This window comes from Camellia sinensis, chromosome 2, assembly GCF_055761805.1.
Source record: "Camellia sinensis isolate YWXY chromosome 2, ASM5576180v1, whole genome shotgun sequence".
In the NCBI taxonomy this organism is placed as follows: domain Eukaryota; kingdom Viridiplantae; phylum Streptophyta; class Magnoliopsida; order Ericales; family Theaceae; genus Camellia; species Camellia sinensis.
The window spans coordinates 38,423,727-38,447,575 of record NC_138962.1 but is presented as its reverse complement, the minus strand read 5'-3'; the positions used below and the strand labels follow the sequence as shown (position 1 = coordinate 38,447,575).

The following is a 23,849-nucleotide window of genomic DNA, read 5'->3' as shown; positions in this document are numbered from 1 at the left end:
GCATTATTTGAATTGTAAGGAGTCCGGCCGGACTCCATGTCCGGCGGACTAAAAAAAAATCAAAAGGAGCACTATTTGAATTGTAATCCAAATAGTGGATAGTCCCCCTCCAATCCCACGAATCAAACACGCCCATATATGTTAACTGCTGTTAGACAATCTCCACTGTCAATCACTGGAATGTGTTCACACTGTTGAAACCATTAACAAATGCATGAATCACATAAAACAATCGCAGATAATATACGGAGGCCACTACAAACAGAAAACAAAGTATTGATCATTCATGTAAACATCAAAACCCAAGTTAAACTTTTTCACACAAAAAATATGGCTTCAAAATGTCTTTTTATCTTCCAAAAAACCTAACCAAGCACTCACTGATACATACATAAACTTACTGTATCCATAAATACTACCTCCAATGTGATAACAATGAGGGAAACCAAAGTTGCCAGACTAGGCATGGGGTCTCACAAAGGCCACCCAGGATGAAAGGCAGGCTGCTCTATGTCATCATCTCCGTCGATAACTGCTTGAACCCCATAAAGGTAATTTGGACCGTAAAGTTGAAAATGTTCAAAATTCACAGGAAACCACTCGAACATACCACTTTCCTTACTCCTCTTCCTAGTCTCCCAGGAATTTGAAAACTTCTCTTTCCAGTGGCTTCCCTCTTGTGATCCCTCCACATGGCCAAACTGGTCCACAACCTTTTGCTTCCATAAATCATCGTTTGAAGATAAATCGCGCAATTCTGAACAAACACATCCTACTTTAGCAATATCAACACCATGGAGAGATTCAAAAATCTTAAGTTTAAGGTCAGATGGGAGACGCATAAAGCATGGCGGAGACGCCAAACCAGCCTTGTCACATAAATCTACTAAGAGGGGCAATGCAAGTCTGTCCTTTACATTGTTCCAAAATTCAAAAACTTGCCTCTCGGGATATATATCAAGGAAGATGCCTTTATCAATGCTCTCAAGAATGCCCCACATAACATTCAAGTCAGGAACCAAACGGTTCTCGTCCAAGCACAACCGATATATCCCGGAACCATTCTTAGTCAAAGATCCATAGATGCAAACATAATTCCCCAATCTCTGAAATTTCAATACAACAGTTTCAACTGCAGAAGATCCCTGAACAATGAGCTCAGGAAGAGTGTACGACAGAGACATAGTGAAAGCGAACGATGGGCGTTCATCAGGAAGGTAAAACCCTTCAATCTTCCTCTTCAAGACAGGGTCGAACGCAATAAATCCAGATTCTAATAGAACAGCATGGACAGCAATCACCAACAGCTTGTGATCACCACCACGACGCTCACCCACCTCATTTTTGAACACTTTCATGAGAAAACAAGGCACAGAAAACGACTTTGCCACCTTTACAATAGACCCATCTTCATCAGTATTCATGCTCTCTGGTTCAGTCTCCATCTCCCCAGATTCTGAATCTAGGGTTTCTTCCTTCTGGGTATTCAAAACTAGGGTTTCATCTTATTCAACATCTAGAGTTCGTTTTATCATGTTCTCTGGTTCAGTCTCAATCTTTTCAGATTCTGAATCTAGGGTTTCTTCCTTCTGGATATTCAAAACTAGGGTTTGATCTTCTTCAACGCATACAGTTCGTTTTTTCTGGGAATCAGGTCCTAGGGTTAGGGTTTCTGGTGAATTCAGGGATTGTGATGAATTGGGTTTCAGAGAATTACTATGAGATTGGACAATTAGGGATTCAGAAGAAAAAACATTAGGGTTGAGAGTGAAGAAAATAAGATCACCTGATGTATCACCGAGAGATTGGAGAGAGTCCTGAGGCGAAGAACCAAGAAGCTCGTCCTTTTGATTGAGAGAGAGGTGCAATGAAGATGAAGACGAAGACGAAGACGAAGACGAAGACGAAGAAGAAGAGGATGTCAAACGACATCTTCGAGGTGTTGAAGAGGGTACGAAGAGGGTACTTCGATTTGAAGGGTTTCTTCAGTTTTGATGGATCTAAGACTCAGTTTCATGGTGTGGATCGAAGAACAGAGCTTTATGATGATATTCAAACAGAGCAGTCTTCAATGGAGATTTGTTGGACTCTGTGTAAGGTTAAATAGAGAGATTTGGGGTAATGATTCCGTAATAACACAAAACTGGGTTTTATTAATAATGCCCTTATCGAGGAATTATTCATCATGTTTATCTTCATTTTTTTTAAAAAATTCTATTTTCGTATTTTTTATATTTTTTATTTTTACTAAATTTTATTAATTGTTTAAACATTTTTTTTTTTAAATTTTTAAACACATCTAACATAAATATACTTAAAAAATATAATTTTTATAAAAAAATATTTAAAAAATTCACTAAACACCAAAAATATAAAAAAATACAAAAATTCAATATATCTTTTATATTTTTGTGTATTTATTAATTTTTTAAAATATTTTATTTTTTAGATAATCACTATGGTTTGAATACTTATCCCATTTGAATTAGCATCTATATATTAGGAGAAAATTATGAAAGCTAATAAATATCCTATTTAAAATCTTACTCTTTTAAAATTATGAAAGCTAATAAGGCCAAGTTTGACAACTTAAAAATAATCCATCTTTTTATCTTTTTATTTTTTTTTCTATCACATCACCTCTTTACTTTTCTGAATATCTTTTCGTAAAAAGATAAAAAATGTACTTATTTAGGTCATCTCAAACAACCCCTAAATATCCTACTTTCATACTTTTTTATAATGTGAAAATTTAAAAATAACGCAATAAGAAAATCTAAATGAAAATTAAAATATAATGTGAACGTTCATAGAAAATAATAAATATACAACTAATTTTTTTAAAAAAAACAAAACACATACTAAAGTATAATGTGAATATTCACAATAAATAACAAATATACAACTAACCTTCAAAAAAATAAAACTTATACCAAAATATAATTTGAATGTTCACAATTTACAATTAACATACAACTAGCATTAAAAAATTAAACTAATACCAATGTGAATATTCACACTGCAACGTGAAAATATAAAACAAAATTGAAAAAAGTAAAAATCGACTATTTTGATTGTTCAATGGTAACAAAAAATGATTGTTTGATCAATAAGCATAGTAAAAAAAAAAAAACATATAACTAATTTTCAAAAAAATAAAATTTACAGCAAAATACAATGTGAATGTTCACAGTTTACAATTAACATACAATTAGCTTTAAAAAAATAAATTAACACCAATGTGAACATTCACATTGCAACGTAAAAACACGAAACAAAATTAAAAAAAGTAAAATTGACTATTTCGATTGTTCAATGACAATAAAAATAATTGTTCAATTAACAAGTATAGTAACAAACAATATACAATAAATAATCAAATAATATGTAAAAAAGTCATCAAATAGTTCATATGTATTGGCGCACATTTTTAGAAAAATATATATATAATCAACTCCGGCATAATACCGGTGAATAAATTACACAATATCGATAACTATACAAACCGACAGAGAGACTACGATTTATGTATAACAATGAAAAAAACGATTATTCATTGTCAATTTACTATCGTCTCTGTTGTAAGTCCATCATCATCTTTATCATCGGTCTATATGTACAACTAACCTTCTCTTTCAAATATTACTAGCATATCACTCATGTTATGCACGTGATTGAATTTAAAAAAACTATTTATGATTATGTCAAATATATTTTTAAATTGTTAATATAAAATATACGTAATTTTAAAAGAAAATGTTGACATTGCATAATTAAAGTAATAAAAATAAGAATTTATTACATTTGTTTCGGAATTCATTGAATAAATAAAATAAAGTATAACTAAAATCTAAATTGTTGTGGGTCTTCCATCAGCGTTCTTGCATTGTTAACATGATATTTAGTATCATAATCGATGAACAACACATATATTATGTATTTATAAAATGTTATACTCACATATTTTTTTTTTCTACCTTTTAAAAGGTATAGACATTTTTCAGACTAATTTATATTTAAAACAAAGGTTACGTACGGTACACAATCTAGTTGACCTTGCATTGTTGGCATAGGTATGATAAATGCATAGATACAATATTGGCATAACGCAATATAATCTTTAATCATTCTAACTTTATTATCCTGTAAAATTTTGAAATTATAACATTGTGTTTGAAAATATAAGAATAAGTTATTTAGCCTCCGTTTGGGAAGTGGGTTGGCTTTTTGGCTTTTTTGGCTATTTTAGCCTGGGCTAAAAAGCTTGGTTTGGGAAGGGCTTTTTGACTTTTTGGCTTTTTGGCTTTTTTTTTGTGAGAGAAGAGTGTAATGATTATGGGTTGGATGTGATGTTTTGTTTGTTGTGGCTAAAATAGCCTGTTTTGTCTTTTGTGGCTATTTTAGCCCCAACCCACTTGCCAAACACCACCTTATAATAAATTATATAGTTTTACACTTTTGATCTCATATTCTTCAAATATGATGGTTGACATCGCAAGATATGTAGTAATCTAGAATTTTTCCTTCCGCTCGAGCGGGGGAGTTGATGCTCGAGCGGACTTGTGAGGCTTCCAGTATTTTTGCAGTCTGTCCGAAATTCTGAGAGTTGTGAATTCCCGCTCGAGCGTAGGAGTGGTCGCTCGAGCGGCCGGCTTTGTTGGTCTGCGCGCTCGAGCGCGAGATTAGGTGCTCGAGCGGTCTGCCTGGTTGAGTTTGAATTTCTGAGGCTGGTGGGATTGTTTTTAACCCTTTTATTATTGTCTTTGGAGCCTCCTAGTTTTATTTTGGGTCATTGATCGAAGTGGTAACATGATGGTAAAGTAAGATTGGACCAAAAACTTTAATTCGGATAATCTTCCTACGAACAACCGTCACTCTTTTGCCATTTTCTTTTTCCACACTTTGAATTTGGATATGAGGCTAGAACCATTGGAAAACTTATTTTCGAGGCTTCAATTTGGACACAAGAACGACCTAAAACGGAGTCCGGATGGGAAAGTTATACCTGTTCGAAGTTTCAGAATCTGTGTTGGAAGTAGGTATGCTCGAGCGGGAAAAGGGACGCTCGAGCGGAATGCGCGAGTTCAGCAGCTTAAAAACGTGATTTTTAGATCATTTCTTACATTTTCTTTTCCCCTCTTCTTTGCTCTCATTCTAGGTCCGAAAACCTAGCCCGAAAAACCTTGATTTCCTCCACTTTTATTAACAAATCCACAATGGATCTTGCATTAAGGATGGAGAACAAGAGAAGATCAACATTTTCAACCAATTGAAGCTCGGATTTGTGACGGATTCTCATCAAAGCTTTGCTCATTTGCTTTATTCTTGAGGTAGGGGTTCTTGTTTTTTCTCAATACTTCCATAAATAGATAGATTTATGGTATTTTGATTATATACATACAAAACCTACATTTTTGGGCATCTAGAGTATATTATGAGAATTGGAAGTTTTGGGTTTGAGATGTTGGGAGCTCAATTGATGGGCTAAAATGATGGATTGTGAACCCTAGGTGTATAATCAATGGGAAAGTTGGAATAAAAAGTAATGGGTCAAGAAATTTGATTTTTTTCTAGAAATTTCTAGGTTTTCTAGAAACCTCAGGTTGATTCATGATGATAATCAATGATTTGGCCCAAATTGAAAGTAGAATCATGAAATTGATAGATTGAATTATATACGTACAAGTTTAATTGGAATTTGGTTATATTTGAAAATTATGTTTAAAATTTGCGAATGAACTTTGTTATGAGCATTGTAAATCATGCTATAATGAGAAAAGAAATTGGGGGAAATGATTTATTAATGATATAGATGACATAAACTCGGTTATGGAATGTTGAGATGGGATTTAAGAATTTACCTTGAATTATGTTGAATTATATCTAGTGGTGTTGAATTGAATCATGTTGAATAGTGTTGATTATGTTGAATTGTGTTGACTATGTTGAGTAGTGTTGAATTAAGTTGAGTTGTGTTGGGTTGTATTGATTTTGGGTTGATATAAATAAAGGAAATTTTGCCCTAATTGGATCAAATTGTTATTTTGTATAAGTAATTAAAATTGTCAGTGTAAATGTGAAATCGGAGGATTATTAATGATGATGATGGAGTTTGATATGCATTATCACTCCCATATGAGATTTTGGAAAAAAGCATATCTTCAAAGGAATTTATATATCGGTTTAGATGTATTTGTTTTGGGCTATCGGTGGAGGATAGCTGTGATTGGTGTAGAAATTGCATGTTGACTAGGCAAACCGGACTATTTATAAATCATGCATATCATGGAGAATGCAATGGATTTTGAGGATTTAAACTGTATGTTTTGGAAAAAGATTTTGGAAATTCTTGTGCTATGTTTAAGAGCACTTGTTTCATTTGAAAATCATATTTTGGATCACATGTATTGTGCTAGTTGAAAAGAGTAAATAATATGATAAATCTGAGAAATGGTTGTCATTGAATATGACTGTGTGTTTTAATACATTCTATATGTATGATTGTTTGGGAGGAGAAATGGGATGTACTCCATGTGTGATTGTGTGATTAAATATATTGTATATGTATGTTTGTTTGGGAGGAGAAAGGGGATGAGCTCCATTGTTTGGGAGGAGAAAGGGGATGGACTCCACTATTTGGGAAGAGAAAGGGGATGGACTCCATTATAACTAAGTTGGCCGGAGTGTCCTGGGTGAAAGTCCCGAAATTTATACATGGGTGCTGATCCCGCAGATGAAATTTTCGTAAAATGGCAGTTTGAAGTGTTTATGTATATTTTGTATGATTGGGAAAACCACTGAGTTGTAGTCTCAGTTTGGTTGTTGTGAAATAATGAAATTTACTCATGAATTGAGAAGAATAAATGAATTGAAAATGAACTGAAGGGAAATGGATTAAGGATTGAAATTGGCATTATGTGGGTAATTGGATTAAGGGCCAGTGATGACGAACTCAATGGATTGCTTGTGACAAAAGGGAAGACTATGAGCTTTGTTTTGTAAGTAATTGGGAAATTGAATTAAAAATGGTTTGTGATTCTTGTGTTATGTTTGAACTAGGGGTGGGCGCGGGTCGGTTGCGGCCACGGAACCTCCAATCCGCCATCCGTCCGCCAGATTGGCGGATTGAAGAAAATCAATCCACATCCGTCCGCCAATCCGGCGGATGTGGATTGAGCGGATTGGCGGTTTGGCGGATGGATGCGAATCGGTTTGGCGGTTTAAAATTTTATAAATTTTCAACATAATTCAAGTTGTGCACTTCCTCAAATAAAAAAAAAAAAGAAAAAAAAGAAAAAGAAAGTATTACAGTCAATGACTTAAAAAAGTATTACAATCATTGTATGCCTTATCCAAAGAAAAAAACGTTTGAAACTTTAGAATATCACGATCACTGCATGCCTCATCCACATATTACAATCACAGCATGATTAATCCCCATAAAATATTACAATCTGTGATTCTTAAAATATAATAACAATTCATTCCACCAAAACCATGAACAGAGCAGTAGTAGAGATTGAATGTCTCTGTATTGTTACATCTACATATGTTTTTGAAAACAAAAACCAACCAGCATATATCATATTTTCTATTTATTATTTTTAGAGTTACATTTAAAAACTAAAAAATATATATGAATAATACGTTTATTTTTTTCAATTCAAAAAATATATTCTAGTTGAAAACTTTTTTTCAACTAAATATTTAAACTCTTTTTCAATTGAAAACACAAACATAATATTTAAACAAATTGAAAATACAAAGTCTTATAAATTACTAGGGGTGCTCATGATTTGGCGGTTTGGCGGTTCGGTTGCGGCCAAAAAATCTCAAATCCGCCATCCGTCCGCCAAATTGGCGGATTTGAGAAAATCAATCCGCAACCGTCCGCTCGTCATCACGCATCCGTCCAAAATGTGGCGGATCGGTTCGGTTCGGTCGGTTTTGGCGGATCGGTATATCCGCTGCTCACCCCTAGTTTGAACTCTAATCTTTTAGATTTTGATGTTATGGAGTATGATAATTAGAAATGGAAATGAAATGTGTAATGTTAGAATGGAAACGAAATGTGGAATATTAAAATGGAAACAAAATGAGGAATAATTTGGAATCGGGTTAATGAATTTAAGATGATGTTCTTCCTTAAATATACTTGTTTTCAAAGAAAATTTATGGCTTCTTAAAGATGAGAGACTACATTTATGGCAAGGAGTTTTCTTAAAAGGTTCAAGTGAAATTTTAAGAAAAGATACTTTTTGGTATAATATTTTGAGCTTACAAAATGCCATCTTACTATATGATATCACTCTGCATGCATGATCATTTCTATCTATGTGGTTGTTATTGTTGTAGACCTATGAGATTCCTACTGGGCATTAGTGCTCACCCCTCGTTGTTTTATTCTTTTTCAGGAAGAGAATTTCGGATTCATTAGTTGAAGAGTATGGATTTTAGGTACCTTATGTGTAAAATTTATCATAGATGTTAAGGGAATGAAAAATGTATCTTGTGGTTTGTAATTATTTATTTGTAGCTCCGTAACGGAAGCTTGGCATGTATTATTGTTGTCATTGTAATATTCATGGAGAGAGAGAACATGTATCATTGTGTTTCTATCACCCAAGGGTAATAGACCTTTAAAAAAAAAAGGATCTAATTTAAAGGCTTTGGTAATGTTTCAGAGTAATTGAAAAATGGGGTGTGACAAGATAAACTTTGCCCATTTATCTTAAACAATGAGATTTATTGAACCAGTATTATCTTTGACCAAAATGTCAACATTGCATCTAATAAAAAAAATATTCAAACCCCCACAAAATATTACCCCCACAACACCCACTCACTTGTGATTGGTCCAAGTAAGAAAGAGAAAAAAAAAAAAAACCAATACAAACACATCATTGGTTCACATCACTGTGGGGGTGATGGGGGTCTCCCCAAAAAGGGGTCCCAAACATTTTCCTAAAAAAAAAAAAATGGTTAAAAGAAAATATTGTATTTAATAAAAAAATTAAAACACTTGTTAAGTTTGAATTATTATTGTATATAGAAATTATTTACCTAAAGAAAATTACCTCGTTATAATATTAGTATCATCATGCATGCAGTGATGACAAACAATATGACCATAATGATATTTAACTTTTTGATAACAACTTTTGCGTCAATCAATCCAAAGGTTGTCAATATCAATTTGTTCGATGTACCCAAGTATTCGAAAATATGAAACCTACAAAATATTTGAAAAAACATAAATTAATATCTCTCTATAAACAAGTATATATACATATCATTTAACTTTCATTACTTGAGATGATAACAATTCTTACCTTTGGCATATGTGTAAAATCACGTATTCAAATTCTTTTGGCATTTGATATTACCAATGACTGTGAACTTGAAAATCCATTTTTTCGATTCCAAGATACCAACTTTTGTGATATAGGATTCATAGCAAGCCTAAATAGACATCAATATATATATATATATATAATTGTGAGAATTATATTGTCATATGTAATTGGTTAATATTATACAATCATAACATACCACACTCGAATATGATTTGTATAACGGAATGAATGATTAGTATATAACTTGCTGTATTTGCATGTAGCGAGACATGGACCTAGAAGTTGAGAAAAGATAATTTATCAATATCAATATTTGTATATGCAACTATATATTATAAAAGTCAACAAAAAATAATTTTACCATAATAATCTTTAACTGATAATCCAGTGACAAATAAAATATTATCATTTTCTAGAGTATGATATAGTTACATGCCATCGGTTGTTGTAAACACGTTCTATAGAGTTAGTCTTACTAATGTGAAACTGTTTTTACAATTAAAAAAAAAAGGTTAAATCATTCGTAGAGTATTTCAAATTTGATAAAGACACAAAAATATGTTATAGTATCATATATTGTATCAAGTAGTAGAATCTCTCTTTTGTAATTATCAAGATTTGCAATACTTTGAAATTTCGGTTCTTTCTCCTTTGGTTGTTGTATCCGGACTTAGGTTCCGTGGAGTTGGTTGTTGTATATATTTTGTTGTCATCCTTTAATTCCATATATTTGAGTTTTAGGATGTATTGGGCAGGTTTGTTATAGGTTGGTTGTGTTTGGGAACAAATGGTTGCTGTCCAGATTTTGGTGTCTTCGCTCGAGCCAGACTTTTGTCGCTCGAGTGAGCTCTGTGTTTTAGATCCTTCGCTCGAGCCAGGGTTCCTTCGCTAGAGCGAGAGTTGAGTTTTGTGTCTGGTGGCTCGAGCGAGAAGTCTTGCGCTCGAGCTTGCGTCTGCATCTGATTCTGGACCTGAGAGTTGTATTTCTTGGCTCGAGTGAGCTTTCCTTCGCTCGACCGAGCGAGCTGTATGTTTTGGACTTCTTCGCTTGAGCGAGCTTTTGTTCGCTCAAGCGTGCTTCTGGGTTGCAAACCTGAAGCTTTGAATTATTGGCTCAAGCGAGGCTTTGTGCGCTCGAGCGAGGATTCTTTGTGTGTGGTCGCTCGAGCGACCACTCTTTCGCTCGAGCGAGCCTGGTATATTTCAATTCGCAGCAGCTTCTTGTTCCTTCACTTTTTCATCTCTTCTCTTATACAATCCCTAGACCAGCAGATTTTTCTCTCTCTACATATCTTCTCTCTAAGGTTTGATCTAACTCTAGTGTGTTTCTATCCTTGTTCCATTGTAGAAAAGGTAGAGCTTCACGAGGGCTTCGCTTTAATCTGAAAAATCTTGGATTTGGAGCACTTTGGGTTTTCACCATCTTCTCCATTTGGTCTCTTCATTTCGAGATAGGGATACCCTACTCCATCTTATGGGTTTTGACATGAATTTTAGTCATTTTGATTAGTTGGTGTTGTTGGGTAATTTTGAGAAAAGTTAGGGTTTGATTCGTGATTTATAAAAAGGGGGTTTTCAAAAGATTAAATCCCATGTGCATATGAGACCTTGAAAAAAATGGAATTATTGTCGTTATATTGGAGAAATTGAACCTTAGGGTTGATATCGAGAATTAGGGAAAAATGCCCTAATTATGTGATAAATTAATTTGAATAATTAATTTGTGGGAATATGAAATTAAGTTGGGAATTATGAAATTGGAGAATTATAAAGTTGAATGGTGGAGTTAGATAATCTAATCACTCACCCATGAGAATGTTAATATTCTATTGGTTTAATGCATTTATTTTCTATTTAGAAATAACTGCTTTGGGCTATCGGTGGAGGATAGTCTTGATTGTTGTAAACACTGTATGTTGATTAGGGAAAACAGAAACTAATCACATTGAATATGTCAATGAATATGACGGTTGGAATAATACATCAAATATGTGTATTGATCGATCCTTGTATATGATGAGTGTTGATATACTTGGAATATGTGTATTGTGTAGGAGGAGATAGGGGATGTACTCCACGGTTTGGGAGGAGATAGGGGATGGACTCCTAAATCGGGTATTTGGGAGGAGATAGGGGATGGACTGTATTGATACAGCAAATCTGTGTATCATTTGTGAAGTATGGAAGTGTTTTAATATGAGTTTTAATCTCATGTGAAATGTGAAGTATGGAAGTGCTTTAATATGAGTTATAATCTCATGTGAATTGTGAAGTATGGAAGTGCTTTAATATGAGTTATAGTCTCATTAAATTGTTGGCCAGGTTCTGAGCCATGTTATGAATTGAAAACTTAATAAGTAAAGGAAAGGAAAATGAAACATGGACTTTTGTCATGGAACTGAATTGGGTTATAAGTGGTTTTATAAGTGTTAGCCATCTATCGAATGCTAATGTTTTAGTTATTCCTTATACTTGGTTTAGTATATCTCTCATAGACATTGACTCACCCTATATAGGACATCATTTTCAGGTTCAGGGACATGCCACCTCCAAGGACATAGCTTGGAAGGTCTTGGGAGTTGAAGACTCTTTTGTTGTTTACTTTTTGTGTATTACATGTAAATTCAAGCCGAGGGCTTAATGTGTATGAGTTAGTACTCTCATTTTTGTAACTAAGTGTTGGCTTGGAAAGTTGTAAGCCCATAGGGCATTTACTTTTGTTGTCAACATGTAATACTTTTGCAATGAATACTCTGATAAATGGAAAAATGCTTTATTCTCTTATGTCTATGCATGTCAAGAATGTGGGTTTTTATGTATTATTTTGAGGGCGTTATAATTTACACTAACAACCAAGCCAATCACATCTACATAATTTAGCATTGACATATTTATTATTTTGATAGTTTAAATTTTTTCTATTAGTAATAAACTATGTAAGTATGTAATCTAGATAAGTATTATTTAGTAAAAATAATGTATCTATTAATTGAACATATTGACGAAGAAATTGAACAATGTGTGATAATTTTTACAATTTTTTAAAGACCTAATTACAATTTTTTTGCAAGACAACATATAATCTAATCATCAAAAAACATAGAAATTGTCACAACTCAAACAAAGCAACGAAGTCAATTGGTAATTAAAAAATACAATTATTTTTTTTCAAAAAACATCGTGAGTTAAAAATCCAATCTCAAATTAAGTTAACTGACAGTTAAAAAGCACAACATCTTTTTTGTTTTCTTCAAAAAATATAGTGAGTTAAAAAATCCAATTACAAAATACAATCTAATCATTATCATCAATAGTGAATACTTTATGTGAACTTAATGAATACAATCCAATCCCAATCACAAAATACAATCTAATAATCATTAATAGTGGGTATTTTATGTGAACCTAATAAATACAATCTATTTTTTTTTTCAAAAAACATAAAGTAAAAATATAATCACCGTGTGATTGTTTTCAAAAAACATGAGTATAATTTTTTTTCCCAAAAAATACAGATTAAATGAGTGTAGAAAAACACAATCATTAAAAAAAATAAAATCACCGTGTGATCAAAATGGAGTGTAAAAAAACACAATCACAAATTAAGCTAATTAAAAAAAAAAAGAAGCAATGAAGTCCATTGATAATTAAAAACTACAATTATTATTTTTTTTCAAAAAGTATAGTGAGTTAAAAACCCAATCAGAAATTAAGCTAATTAATAGTTAAAAAGTACAACCATTTTAAAAAAAAAGTGCAGTGAGTTAAAAAATCTAATTATAAAATATAATCTAATTATCATTATCAATAATGCGTAGTTTATGTGAACTTAATGAATAAAATCTAATTTTTTCTTCAAAAAACATAGATTAAAAATACAATCACCGTACTGAAAAATAAATTAAGTCCAATCACAATAACAAAATACAATCCAATCATTATCAATCAAACAGAGTGTAAAAATACAATCACCGTATTGAAAAACAATGAAGTCAATTGGAAATTAAAAAATAAAATTATTTTTTAAAAAAAATACAAATTAAGTTAATTGATAGTTAAAAAGCACAAACTTTTTTTTTTTAAACTACAGTGACTATTTTATGTGAATCTAATAAATAGAATCTAATTTTTTTCTTCAAAAAACATAGACTAAAAATACAATCACCGTATGATTGTATTAAAAAAACATGAATACAATCTTTTTTTTTTCTTCAAAAAACATATATTAAATAAAAAAAATAATCATTTTAAAAAAATAAAATCACCGTATGATCAAAATAGAGTGTAAAAATATACAATTACATTTTTTCTCATAAAAAAAAGCAATAAAGTCACTTGATAATTAAAAAATACATTTTTTTTTTTATCAAAAAGCATAGTGAGTTAAAAACTCAATCGTAAATTAAGCACAACCATTTTTTTTTTTGTTGAAAAATACAGTGAGTTAAAAAACCTAATTATAAAAAATAATCTAATCATTATCATCAATAGTGCGTACTTTATGTGAACCTAATGAATACAATCTAATTTTTTTTTTCTTCAAAAAACATAGATTAAAGATAAAATATTGAAAAATAAACAAAGTTTTAATCACAATTACAAAATACAATCTAATCATCATCAATAATTAATATTTTATGTGAACCTGATGAATACAATCATTCTTAATTAATTTAAAATATAATCAATATATTAAAAAATAAATGATTTACTCACAGACTTTGAAATGTTTTTCTTCCAAAAGTCTATCCCAAAGCTGCTGCCGCTGTGATAAGAAGGCTCCAAAATTCTGTCTTACTTTATGTGAACTCTCTCTCTTGCCCAAATTTTTTCTTGAGGTTGCTGTGTGCTGTGGTAGGATTTAGGTTAGTAGGTAGTAATGGGTAATAGGGTTTAGGGTAATACAGAAATTTAATGGGTAATAATGGGTAATAGGGTTTAGGGTAATACGGAAACATTACGGCTGTGTTTGGATAGATTTTCAAACCATAATTTCACCCCTACAATTCCAATGTCATGTTTGGATACATCTTTCAAATTATATTTCCACAACAAAAAAAAAAACTCTACAGAAAATTATGAGTCATGCGGGATTTTTTTTTGAAATTTGGCTTAACCGGTCGTCCGGTCAACCAGCACAAGGCAAGTTTTTTATTTTTTATTTTTTTTTTATTTTTATAAATATTTTTAATAAAACAATATTTTCGAAATTAAATTTTTTTTTATGAGCTTTGAATAGATTATTGAGTTGTATGTTTGGTTATGAGTTGTAAGTTTTTGTATCAGATATCATATGTCACATCAAAAATTGCCGATTCAATTCAAAACTCTTTTCAAACTCCTAACTAAACAAATCTTCTACACTCAAATCATAATTCTAAAACACATAAATTCAAAATACAACTCTATTCTCAAATCATATTTCCAAAACTCTTCCAAACACTACTTATTTTTTTTAATCAGAAAATTAAGAAATTATGATTGGAATAATGGAGCTCCCACACGGTTTGTGGGTTAAAAAGACCTTTTTTCTTTAGGTTGCGGTGTGCTGTGGTAGGGTTTAGGTTAGTAGGTAGTAATGGATACTAATGGTAATAGAGTTTAAGGTAATATGGAAATTTAATAAGTAATAATGGGTAATAGGGTTTAGGGTAATACCGAAATATATATATATATTTTTAATCAAAAAATTAAGAAATTAGGATTGAAATAATGGAGCTCTCACAAGATTTGTGAGTTAAAAATACAATTTTCCTTATATAACAGATTCCATGTCAGTAGCTTATTGTAAAATAATGGTGAAGGAAGATTTTTAATAAAGGGAATCCCTCACATTGAGGCAAACAAACACTAAGAATAATAATTTCTATATTTATATATAATATTTTATATATATCATAAATGAAATATATTTAATAAATGATTTTCTCTCTCCTTCATATATGGTATAATCTATATATATAAAGAAAAGAGACTTTTTAGTGAGAAGCCTTCTAGGAGCTCAAAGCCCTCATTCTAATTTTCTTGATTTTCTTAATTTTAAATAACTATTTTTATTTGATAATCATACATTGGGAAAAGAAGAAAAAAATGAGCTGTTTTACTCATATGAAGAGAATCTTATGCTCACATCCCATTTAGTAAGGAGCCTTGTGAGAGTTTCAATATCTCATACTAATTTTCTTGATTTTCTTAATTTTAAACAATTAAGAAAATTTCTATTGGCTAACTTTTATTTGATAATCCTATATCAGGAAAGAACGAAAAAGTGAATTGTTTAGGTTAGGATATTTTAGGTTGGAAGCTTTTGTCATAATTTAAATTGATAGTTCACCAAACTGTACGAAGAAAATATGTCTCTCTATGTAACAACCCCGACCCATGATTAACATTAATCCACGATTAATTATGCGTAACAGTAATTAAGGAGGAATTCTGAATTAATTTGCATGTGTGTTGCATTATCTGTGTTTATATCTATTTTGCGTAGGAAGATCTGTTTGTGTCTTAGTCCAATTTGCGAATTGAAGGCCTTATCGGTGTCCGATACAGAAATTGATCTGAATTATGTGTTAATTAGAATTTATAGGATTTTATGGTAGGTTTAATTGAAATTCGTTTCGGAACGGTTAAATAAGATTAATTTAATCCCACTTAGTTGCCTATGACTTAAACTAGTTAGGCACCATTTCTTTTATGAACCCACTCATCTCTTTCCATCTATTTTGATTACACCTTTGGGCCTTCAATACACACACGTGAGAGAGAGAGAGGGGAAGGAGGATTGAAATCAAAAGCTTGAGGAAAGGAGGATTGCTAGAATTGTTGGCAAATTAAAGAGAATTTGGGAGCTACAACTTTTATACTTGTAAATTCAAGCCTTTAGGTAAGAATTTTGTCTTATAGCCTTGAAGTCTAGACTCTAATGCATGAAAACAAGAGGGCTAAGTTGATTAACGCAAGAATTGAGCTAAAGATTGGGATTGAGAATAGTTTTGTGGTTGCATGTGCATTTCATGAGGTTTTAAATGTGTTTTCAAAGAATTCCCTCACGCATGTCTTGTATTCACTTTAACTTTGGGAGAACAATGAGTTTTATGTTGTTTGGTAACACTTGATCATGTTTTAAGAAGCTTTGGTTCAAAGAATTGCATGCATGTCATGTTCTTGGGTTATTCATGAGTTTCAAGTTGAATTTAGTACAATTGGCATGTCATTAGGCCATGATTTCTTGAAATGGTCCTTTAAACATGTTGTTTTATGAGTTTCTAAGTGTTTTCTCAAGTTTTGGCCATAAAAATGAAGTTTGATGCTTTAATGTTTGAGTTTGAACTTGAAGATCAAATCTGGAAAGTTCCAGAAATTTGATCCACACTTGAGCGGGGGGACTCCATGCTCGAGCGAACATCTTGAGTATGTGCACTTCCGCTCGAGCGATGTGAGTCATGCTTGAGCATGAAATGCATGTACTCAGAAGTTCATGTGATTTACAGTCTACTCGAGCGAGGGACTTCACGCTCGAGCGAAGGTCTGAGTCTCACGCTCGGGCGGAGGTCAAGCGTCCATCGAGCGTGAAATTCATGCATCCAGTACTTTTGTTAAAATTTACAGTCCGCTCGAGCTAGGGAATTCACACTCGAGCGAACCTTCACTTTTTGCATGTCCGCTCGAGCGAGGAAAGCCACGCTCGAGCGTGGACCCTGTTTTCAACAAGTTTGGAAAATATTTTTAAGTGCATTTTTGCATCCTCATTCCATCCTAAGCATTCCTAGGCCATGATTAAGACTCCATAATGAGGTTAAAGGCTAAAAACACACTAAGAACAAACGAAATAAGTCATGTACAATTGAGCGTGTGTTTCAATGTATGAATCTGCCATGTTATGTAGGTCACGCGCCTCAGGATAAGTGATTTGCCTACCTTGCCACGTAATTGGAGCTACCAATTATCTGTGAGTAATAACTCTATAAAGTTATGTTTAACTTTAATTATCTTCTGATGATATGAGATGATAAGTTTTTGAAATGCTATGTTTTGTATGAATGAATGATTGTCCAATTTTCTTTGAAACGTAATTGTGATATCCTTAGCAGAGGCCCTCGCCCAGGGGACATAATACTGTGGCTTATGGTCATGAGGCCCCAGCCCGGGGGATAATACTGTGGCCCAGGCCCAGGCCCGGGGGAAATAATACCATGGCAAAGGCCCTCGCCCAAGGGAAACAATACCGTGGCCTATGTATGAGACATGTTACCCGGTACCGGAGGTTCCTTCATGGAACATAATAAGCTTGACCCAAGAGACATGTTTGTGCTAATGGATGTACCGCACATGATTTGAATACGGACAAGATTATGATTCAATTTCGTTATGTGATTATGATTCTGTTTGCTATGAGATTGGAGTTATGTTATGGGCATCATTAATTAAAGTCTTTACTCTGTTATTATTCACTAGGCGATCGCTCATTATTTATAATATGCATGTAGGTAAGCAGGCACGTGACCAGGCCCAAAGTTGACGGCTTAAGTTTCAGTTTTGTCAGCCAACCGTTGTGCCTCCCGAGGAGGTTCTGATTGAAGTCAAGTTTCATGGTTGTTTTTGTAATCATGCTAGACTTTGTTATACTATGTTATGTTTGGGCAAGATGACTGATAACGTGTACTTGGAGTGATGTGTAAATATTGCATCTATGTTTATAAAAGTTTCAAGTTATCTGTTCCATATATGTCAGCACAGCTCTATGGACTATGTATGTCTTGATTATTTGCTTCCGCAATCCCTAACTTTATGTTAATTAGTCAAGAGGCCTTTGGTAATCCAAGGATTACTGGCCGGTTACGATACTAAATCCATGGGGGCGGGTTTGGGTCGTGACACTCTAATAGGAGGTGTAACAACCCTCGTCACTGATTACTGATTAGCCGCTGATTACTGCTAAACTGAGACTGATTACGATTGGTAATCGAACTGACTGAAATCCAGAACTGACTGACTGACTGTATCTGTTTAAAAGCATTGTCTATCTGTTTGACTGCCAAATTGTCTGTTTATGTCATATGCATTAAACTACAGATTGAAGGCCTTATCGGCGGCCGAATCTGAAATTAATTGATGTTTGTGACCATTGGAATTTATATGATTTTTTTTGGCATATTTATCTAAAATGTGATTTAGTATGACTAAATTAGATTAAATAGTAGTCAATTACAAGAGTTGGACTTATTTACTATTCTACCACTTAGTGGCCCACTATATGGACCATCTTTGAATCATATTACACTTCATTCAAAACATTTCCTCAGCTCATTTTGAGAGCATAACCGAACTAGAGAGAGAGAGAGGAAATAACTTGATTTCATTGTGATTTGGCTTAGAGAACTTGAAGATTTGAAGTGTAGGTTGCCCATTTGAGCTTCATTTCTTGAACTACAAGACCTAAGGTAGTGTAATTACCCTCTTGTTATGAATTGAGCTTGTTCTTGCATGATTCATGTCAAAAGTAGTGATTTGAGCATAGAACTAGCTTAAGTTGTTGAAATGAAGCTTAATTGTTGCATGCATGTTTATATCGCTAAGTTTTGAGGTTGTAGTTCATAATTCCTCACATGCATGTTCATGTCTTGAGAGTAGATCATGAATTCATCATGTTTTTGGAAGTTTAGACTCATTTGAACTTACTTTGGAGCTTTGAAGTTGATTAAAGCCATGCATGTCACATTTGAGTTGTTGTTCTTGAAACTTGGTTTGAAATCATGTTTAATTGAACTACCTTTGGGCTTTGATTTCTCAAATTGATCTTTGAAACATGTTATACTATGAGTTTTGAAGTGTTTTCCAGAAAATTAGCCCAAAAGGATCGAATTTGATGCATTGGAACTTGATCTGAGCATTGGAGTTCAAATCTGGATTTTCCAGATTTTGGTCTCCCGCTCGAGCGGGGAAAGTGAAGCTCGAGCGGGGAATTCGAGCTCCCAGCATCTTGCACTGTTTTACAGTCCGCTCGAGCGGATTAATGCACGCTCGAGCGGAGACCTTTGTCAGTATGTCCGCTCGAGCGGGGAAACCCACGCTCGAGCGGGAACTCTGATTTTCTGAAAATGTTTTCTGAGTGCATCTTTGCATCCTCTTCCCATTCTAGGCATTCTTAGGCCTAGTTTAAGATATCTTAATGAGGATATAGATGTAGAACACACCGAGGCATTAGGGGTTAAGTTATTATCTTTCCCAACTATGTAGCTTAGTGTGTGTTCGATCTGTTGATTGTGTAGGGTTGACTTCCGAGGAGACGCTCTAGCTTACTATAGCCCAGAACTCTGTGAGTAACATTTGTGTAAAGATATGTTCAAACTGATTATCTTCTGAACAATTAAACTGAACTGTTTCTGAACGGTATTGTTAACTGAATGAATGAATGTATGACCTATATTCTGAACTGTATTGTGGCATCCTTAGCAACTACTGTTATTGACAACTACTGTTACAGAGATCTCTGTCGGTTCCCATATTGGAACCACTACTGTTTACTGATATGATGGCCATCATTCACTGTTTGGTCTATTAAGACCCGGTCTATTAAGACCTACTGTACTGTTTAGCTACTGGATGTACCACATATGACTGTTATAATCTGTGAAACTTGGAGCAAAGTGCTGCACGGAACTAAGTGCTACAAAGTGAGCCACCTCTAGAATCTGTGCGAGACACCTCTTGAGTCCATAAGAACTGTATTGTTACTGTTACTGTTACTGTTACTGCTACTGTACTGCTACTGTACTGCTACTGTTACTGCTACTGTACTGCCACTGTACTATTACTGTTACTATTACTGCTACTGTACTGCTATTGTACTGTTACTATATTGTTACCGTTACTGCTACTGTACTGACGCTGCTACTAGTACTGCTAACGGATGTGCCACGTACGATTACTATGATTTCTAAATGACTGTTACGGCATCAATATGAGCCACAAACTGACTGACCGATGTACTGAATCAATGAACTGTTTAAATATTGAAAAGACATTCATCCTAAACCTCTTTACGTATTATGTTATTCACTGGGCTTTAGCTCACTGCTCATATATATATGTAGGTGTTCAGGCACTGGACCGCTGCTAGGAGCGTCAGGCAAGTTTTTGTTTTGTCAGCCAACCACTGTGCCTCACTGTGAGGTTCTAAGCCGTTCAAGCTTCGGCTTTGGGGTGTTTTAATATTCCCTGTCCGTCCCTGTAACTGTTTTGTTTACTGTATAGACTGTATAGACTGTTACTGTACCGTTTAATAGGGATTAGATCCCTGTTCTGAATGATTGTGCATGTATGTGTAGACTGTCACAGCTCATTGGACATTGTTCATTTACTATATTGGCTTCCGCCAGGCCCTGTACTCTGTTTTACTGGTTTACTGTTAGGCAGGCCTTCGGTAATCTCGGATTACTGGCCGGTTACGGTGCTAAACCCATAGGGCCGGGTTTGGGTCGTGACAGGAGGTCAACTTATATAATTTAAAGGATTTTTTTAATAATTAATGTTATTATTATTATTATAAAAAGGTTTAAAAATTTAGAGGCCATCACCCATCTCCCCCAAATGGGTCTATCTTGCTTGCATGACTACAATTAATTATATTTTTAAAACAATATTTTGCTCCAAATGCAATGATGTAGTGATGCAAGTTAATTCCACGATTATGACCACATGGATGGCAATGTAACAAGGCACATGTCGGAGAGGAGAAGAGGTCAGTTTATTGACTTCGATTCATTTTCAGTTTTTATTAGCAACATTCTGAACAAATTAAAGTTCGATTTACTTTGAGCGAAACTATCATTTATAATCACATAATTTTATTATATTTAATTTTTAAAAATAAATAATATATAATTTTATAAATAAATTATATATTTTTATTAAAGATAAATACATTAAAATCACATGAACATGACTTTAGAATGAATTTGATATTTTTTTTAATATGCACATGAGTCTACAAAATGATCGAGTATGATAAATCTACCAACCTAAACTATGCCTTTCTAATTTCCGTTGGCTAGCTTCCATTTACCTTTCATTTTACAATTCTACATCAGAAAAAGAAAGAAAAAGTGAATTGTTTCACTTACATGAAGTGAATCTTATGCTCCCATTTATATAAGCAAAATGAGATTTTTAGTGGGAAGCCCTATGATCAATATCTCATAATCATTTTTTTTGATTTTCTTAATTTTAAACAATTAAGAAAATCCCCATTGGCTAGCTTCCATTTAACTTTATTTTACAATCCCACATATTTTGATTTTAAAAATAATTTTGTATGAGATTTTGAAACTCTCGTGATATTTAACTTTAAAATAATTACAATCCCACATTGAGAAAAGAAAGAAAAAGTGAGTTGTTTCACTCATATAAAGTGTTACAATCCCACATCGGGAAAAGAAAGAAAAAGTAAGTTGTTTCACTTATATAAAATGAATCTTATAAAGGGAGTTTTAAGGGAGAAGCTTTCTAGAAGGTCTAAACCCTCACTCTAAAATTATTGAATTTTTAAAATTTTAAACAATTAAGAAAATTCCCATTGGCTAGCTTCCATTTACCTTTTATTTTACAATCCCAAATCGGGAAAAAAGAAGAAGAAAAAGTGAATTGTTTTATTTACATAAAGTGAATCTTATGCTCCAGTTTATATAAATTATTGAAATTTCTTAATTTTGAAACAATTAAGAAAATCTCCATTGGTTAGCTTCCGTTTAACTTTTATTTTACAATCCCACATCGGGAAAAGAAGAAAAAAAGTGAATTGTTTCACTTATATAAAGTGAATCTTACGCTCTCATTTATATAAGCAAAAGAAGATTTTTAGTGAGAAGCCCTATAATCAATGCCAATTTTTTTTGTTTGTTTTTTTAAGAACACATATATAATACTCCTAGCATATCAATGTGAAGGTGCTTTTGTAAACACAGTTTCAATCTGCAATCCAATGTACATATCCATTTAACTTTTATTTTACAATCTTACATAGGAAAAGAAGGAAAAAGTTAATTGTTTCACTCATATAAAATAAATCTTATGTATATCCATTTCACTTTTATTTCATAATCCCACATCAAGAAAAGAAGGAAAAAAGTGAATTGTTTCACTTATATAAAGTGAATCTTATGCTCATATTTATATAAACAAAAGAAGATTTTTAGTGAGAAGCCCTCTAACCAATACCATTTTTTTATACAATAAACAATTAATAAAATCTCCATTGGTAGTTTCCATTGAACTTTTATTGTACAATCACACATAGACGTTTTAATTTTAAAAATAATTTTGTATGAGATTTTGAAACTCTCACAATATTTAACTTTAAAATAATTACAATACCACATCGAGAAAAGAAGTAAAAAGTGAGTTGTTTCACTTATATAAAGTGAATCTTATACTCTCATTTAATATTATAGCATTGTGCATGTTTCAGTTCAAGATGGTTTAAATTTTAAAATAAAATTTAAAGGTTTTAATTAATTAATTTTGTTATAAATTGGTTGGTCTTTTGACTTAGCCGATTAGGCTGAATCGTTTTTTGACTGATTCACTGGTTTAACCACAGTTTTAGCTGATTTATCAAAATATATTACTTAGATTTGTTTGATTTGAAATAAACTAAGATTGACATTATTAAAAATTGAACGACTGAGATTGCTTGATTAGAAATGAACTTCCCGTCCAAATAACTGTTAAATTTTATTTTACAATCCCACATCAAGAAAAAGAGAAAAAATTGAGTTATTTCACTATATAAACCTTATGCTCCCATTTAATATTGTAGTGTTGTGTATATTTCAGTTCAAGACAGTTTAAATTTTAATTAAAATAAAATTTAAAAGTTTTAATTAATTAATTTTTGTATAAGTTGGTTGATACTTTGACCTAGCTGATAGGGTGAACCGTTTTCGATTTAACTGATTTGCTAGTTTAACTGCGATTTTTGCAGTTTTATCAAAATATATTGGTTAACTTTGTTTGATTTGAAATAAATTAAAGATTGGTCTAATTAAAGATTAAACGGCTAAGATTGCTTGATTTGAAATAAACTTCCTACCCAAATAATTGTTAACTTTTAAACAATTGAGAAAATCTCTACTGGCTATCTTTCATTTAACTTTTATTTTATAATCCCACATCGAGAAAAGAAGGAAAAAGTGAATTGTTTCACTTACATAAAGTGAATCTTATACTCCCATTTATATAAGCAAAATGAGATTTTTAGTGAGAAGGCTTATGATCAATATCTCATACTAATTTTTTAAATTTTTTTAATTTTAAACAATTAAAAAAATCCCAATTAGCTAACTTTCATTTAACTTTTATTTTACATAATATAAAAATTAAATATAATTATCATATTTTTATTAAATAATATATTATTTTATCCCGTGCATAGCACGAGTGATATGTTAGTATATGTTATAATAAAAGTCTATAAAGGTAAAATAATCCATA

The 23,849-nt window shown here is 32.5% G+C and overlaps 1 protein-coding gene across 1 annotated transcript; it reads right to left on the bottom strand.

The window, feature by feature from the left end:
• Positions 1 to 260: 260 nt before the first annotated feature.
• Positions 261 to 2,159, bottom strand: LOC114293073 (F-box protein SKIP22). The gene has a single exon (XM_082914173.1). It carries the CDS (start codon positions 1,443 to 1,445, stop codon positions 474 to 476), a length of 972 nt encoding a protein of 323 aa, XP_082770299.1. The 5' UTR covers positions 1,446 to 2,159; the 3' UTR covers positions 261 to 473.
• Positions 2,160 to 23,849: the final 21,690 nt, after the last annotated feature.

What these genes read in the sequence shown, in the direction of transcription:
- LOC114293073 (XM_082914173.1), bottom strand. Translation starts at nt 1,445, where the DNA reads ATGGAGACTGAACCAGAGAGCATGAATACTGATGAAGATGGGTCTATT.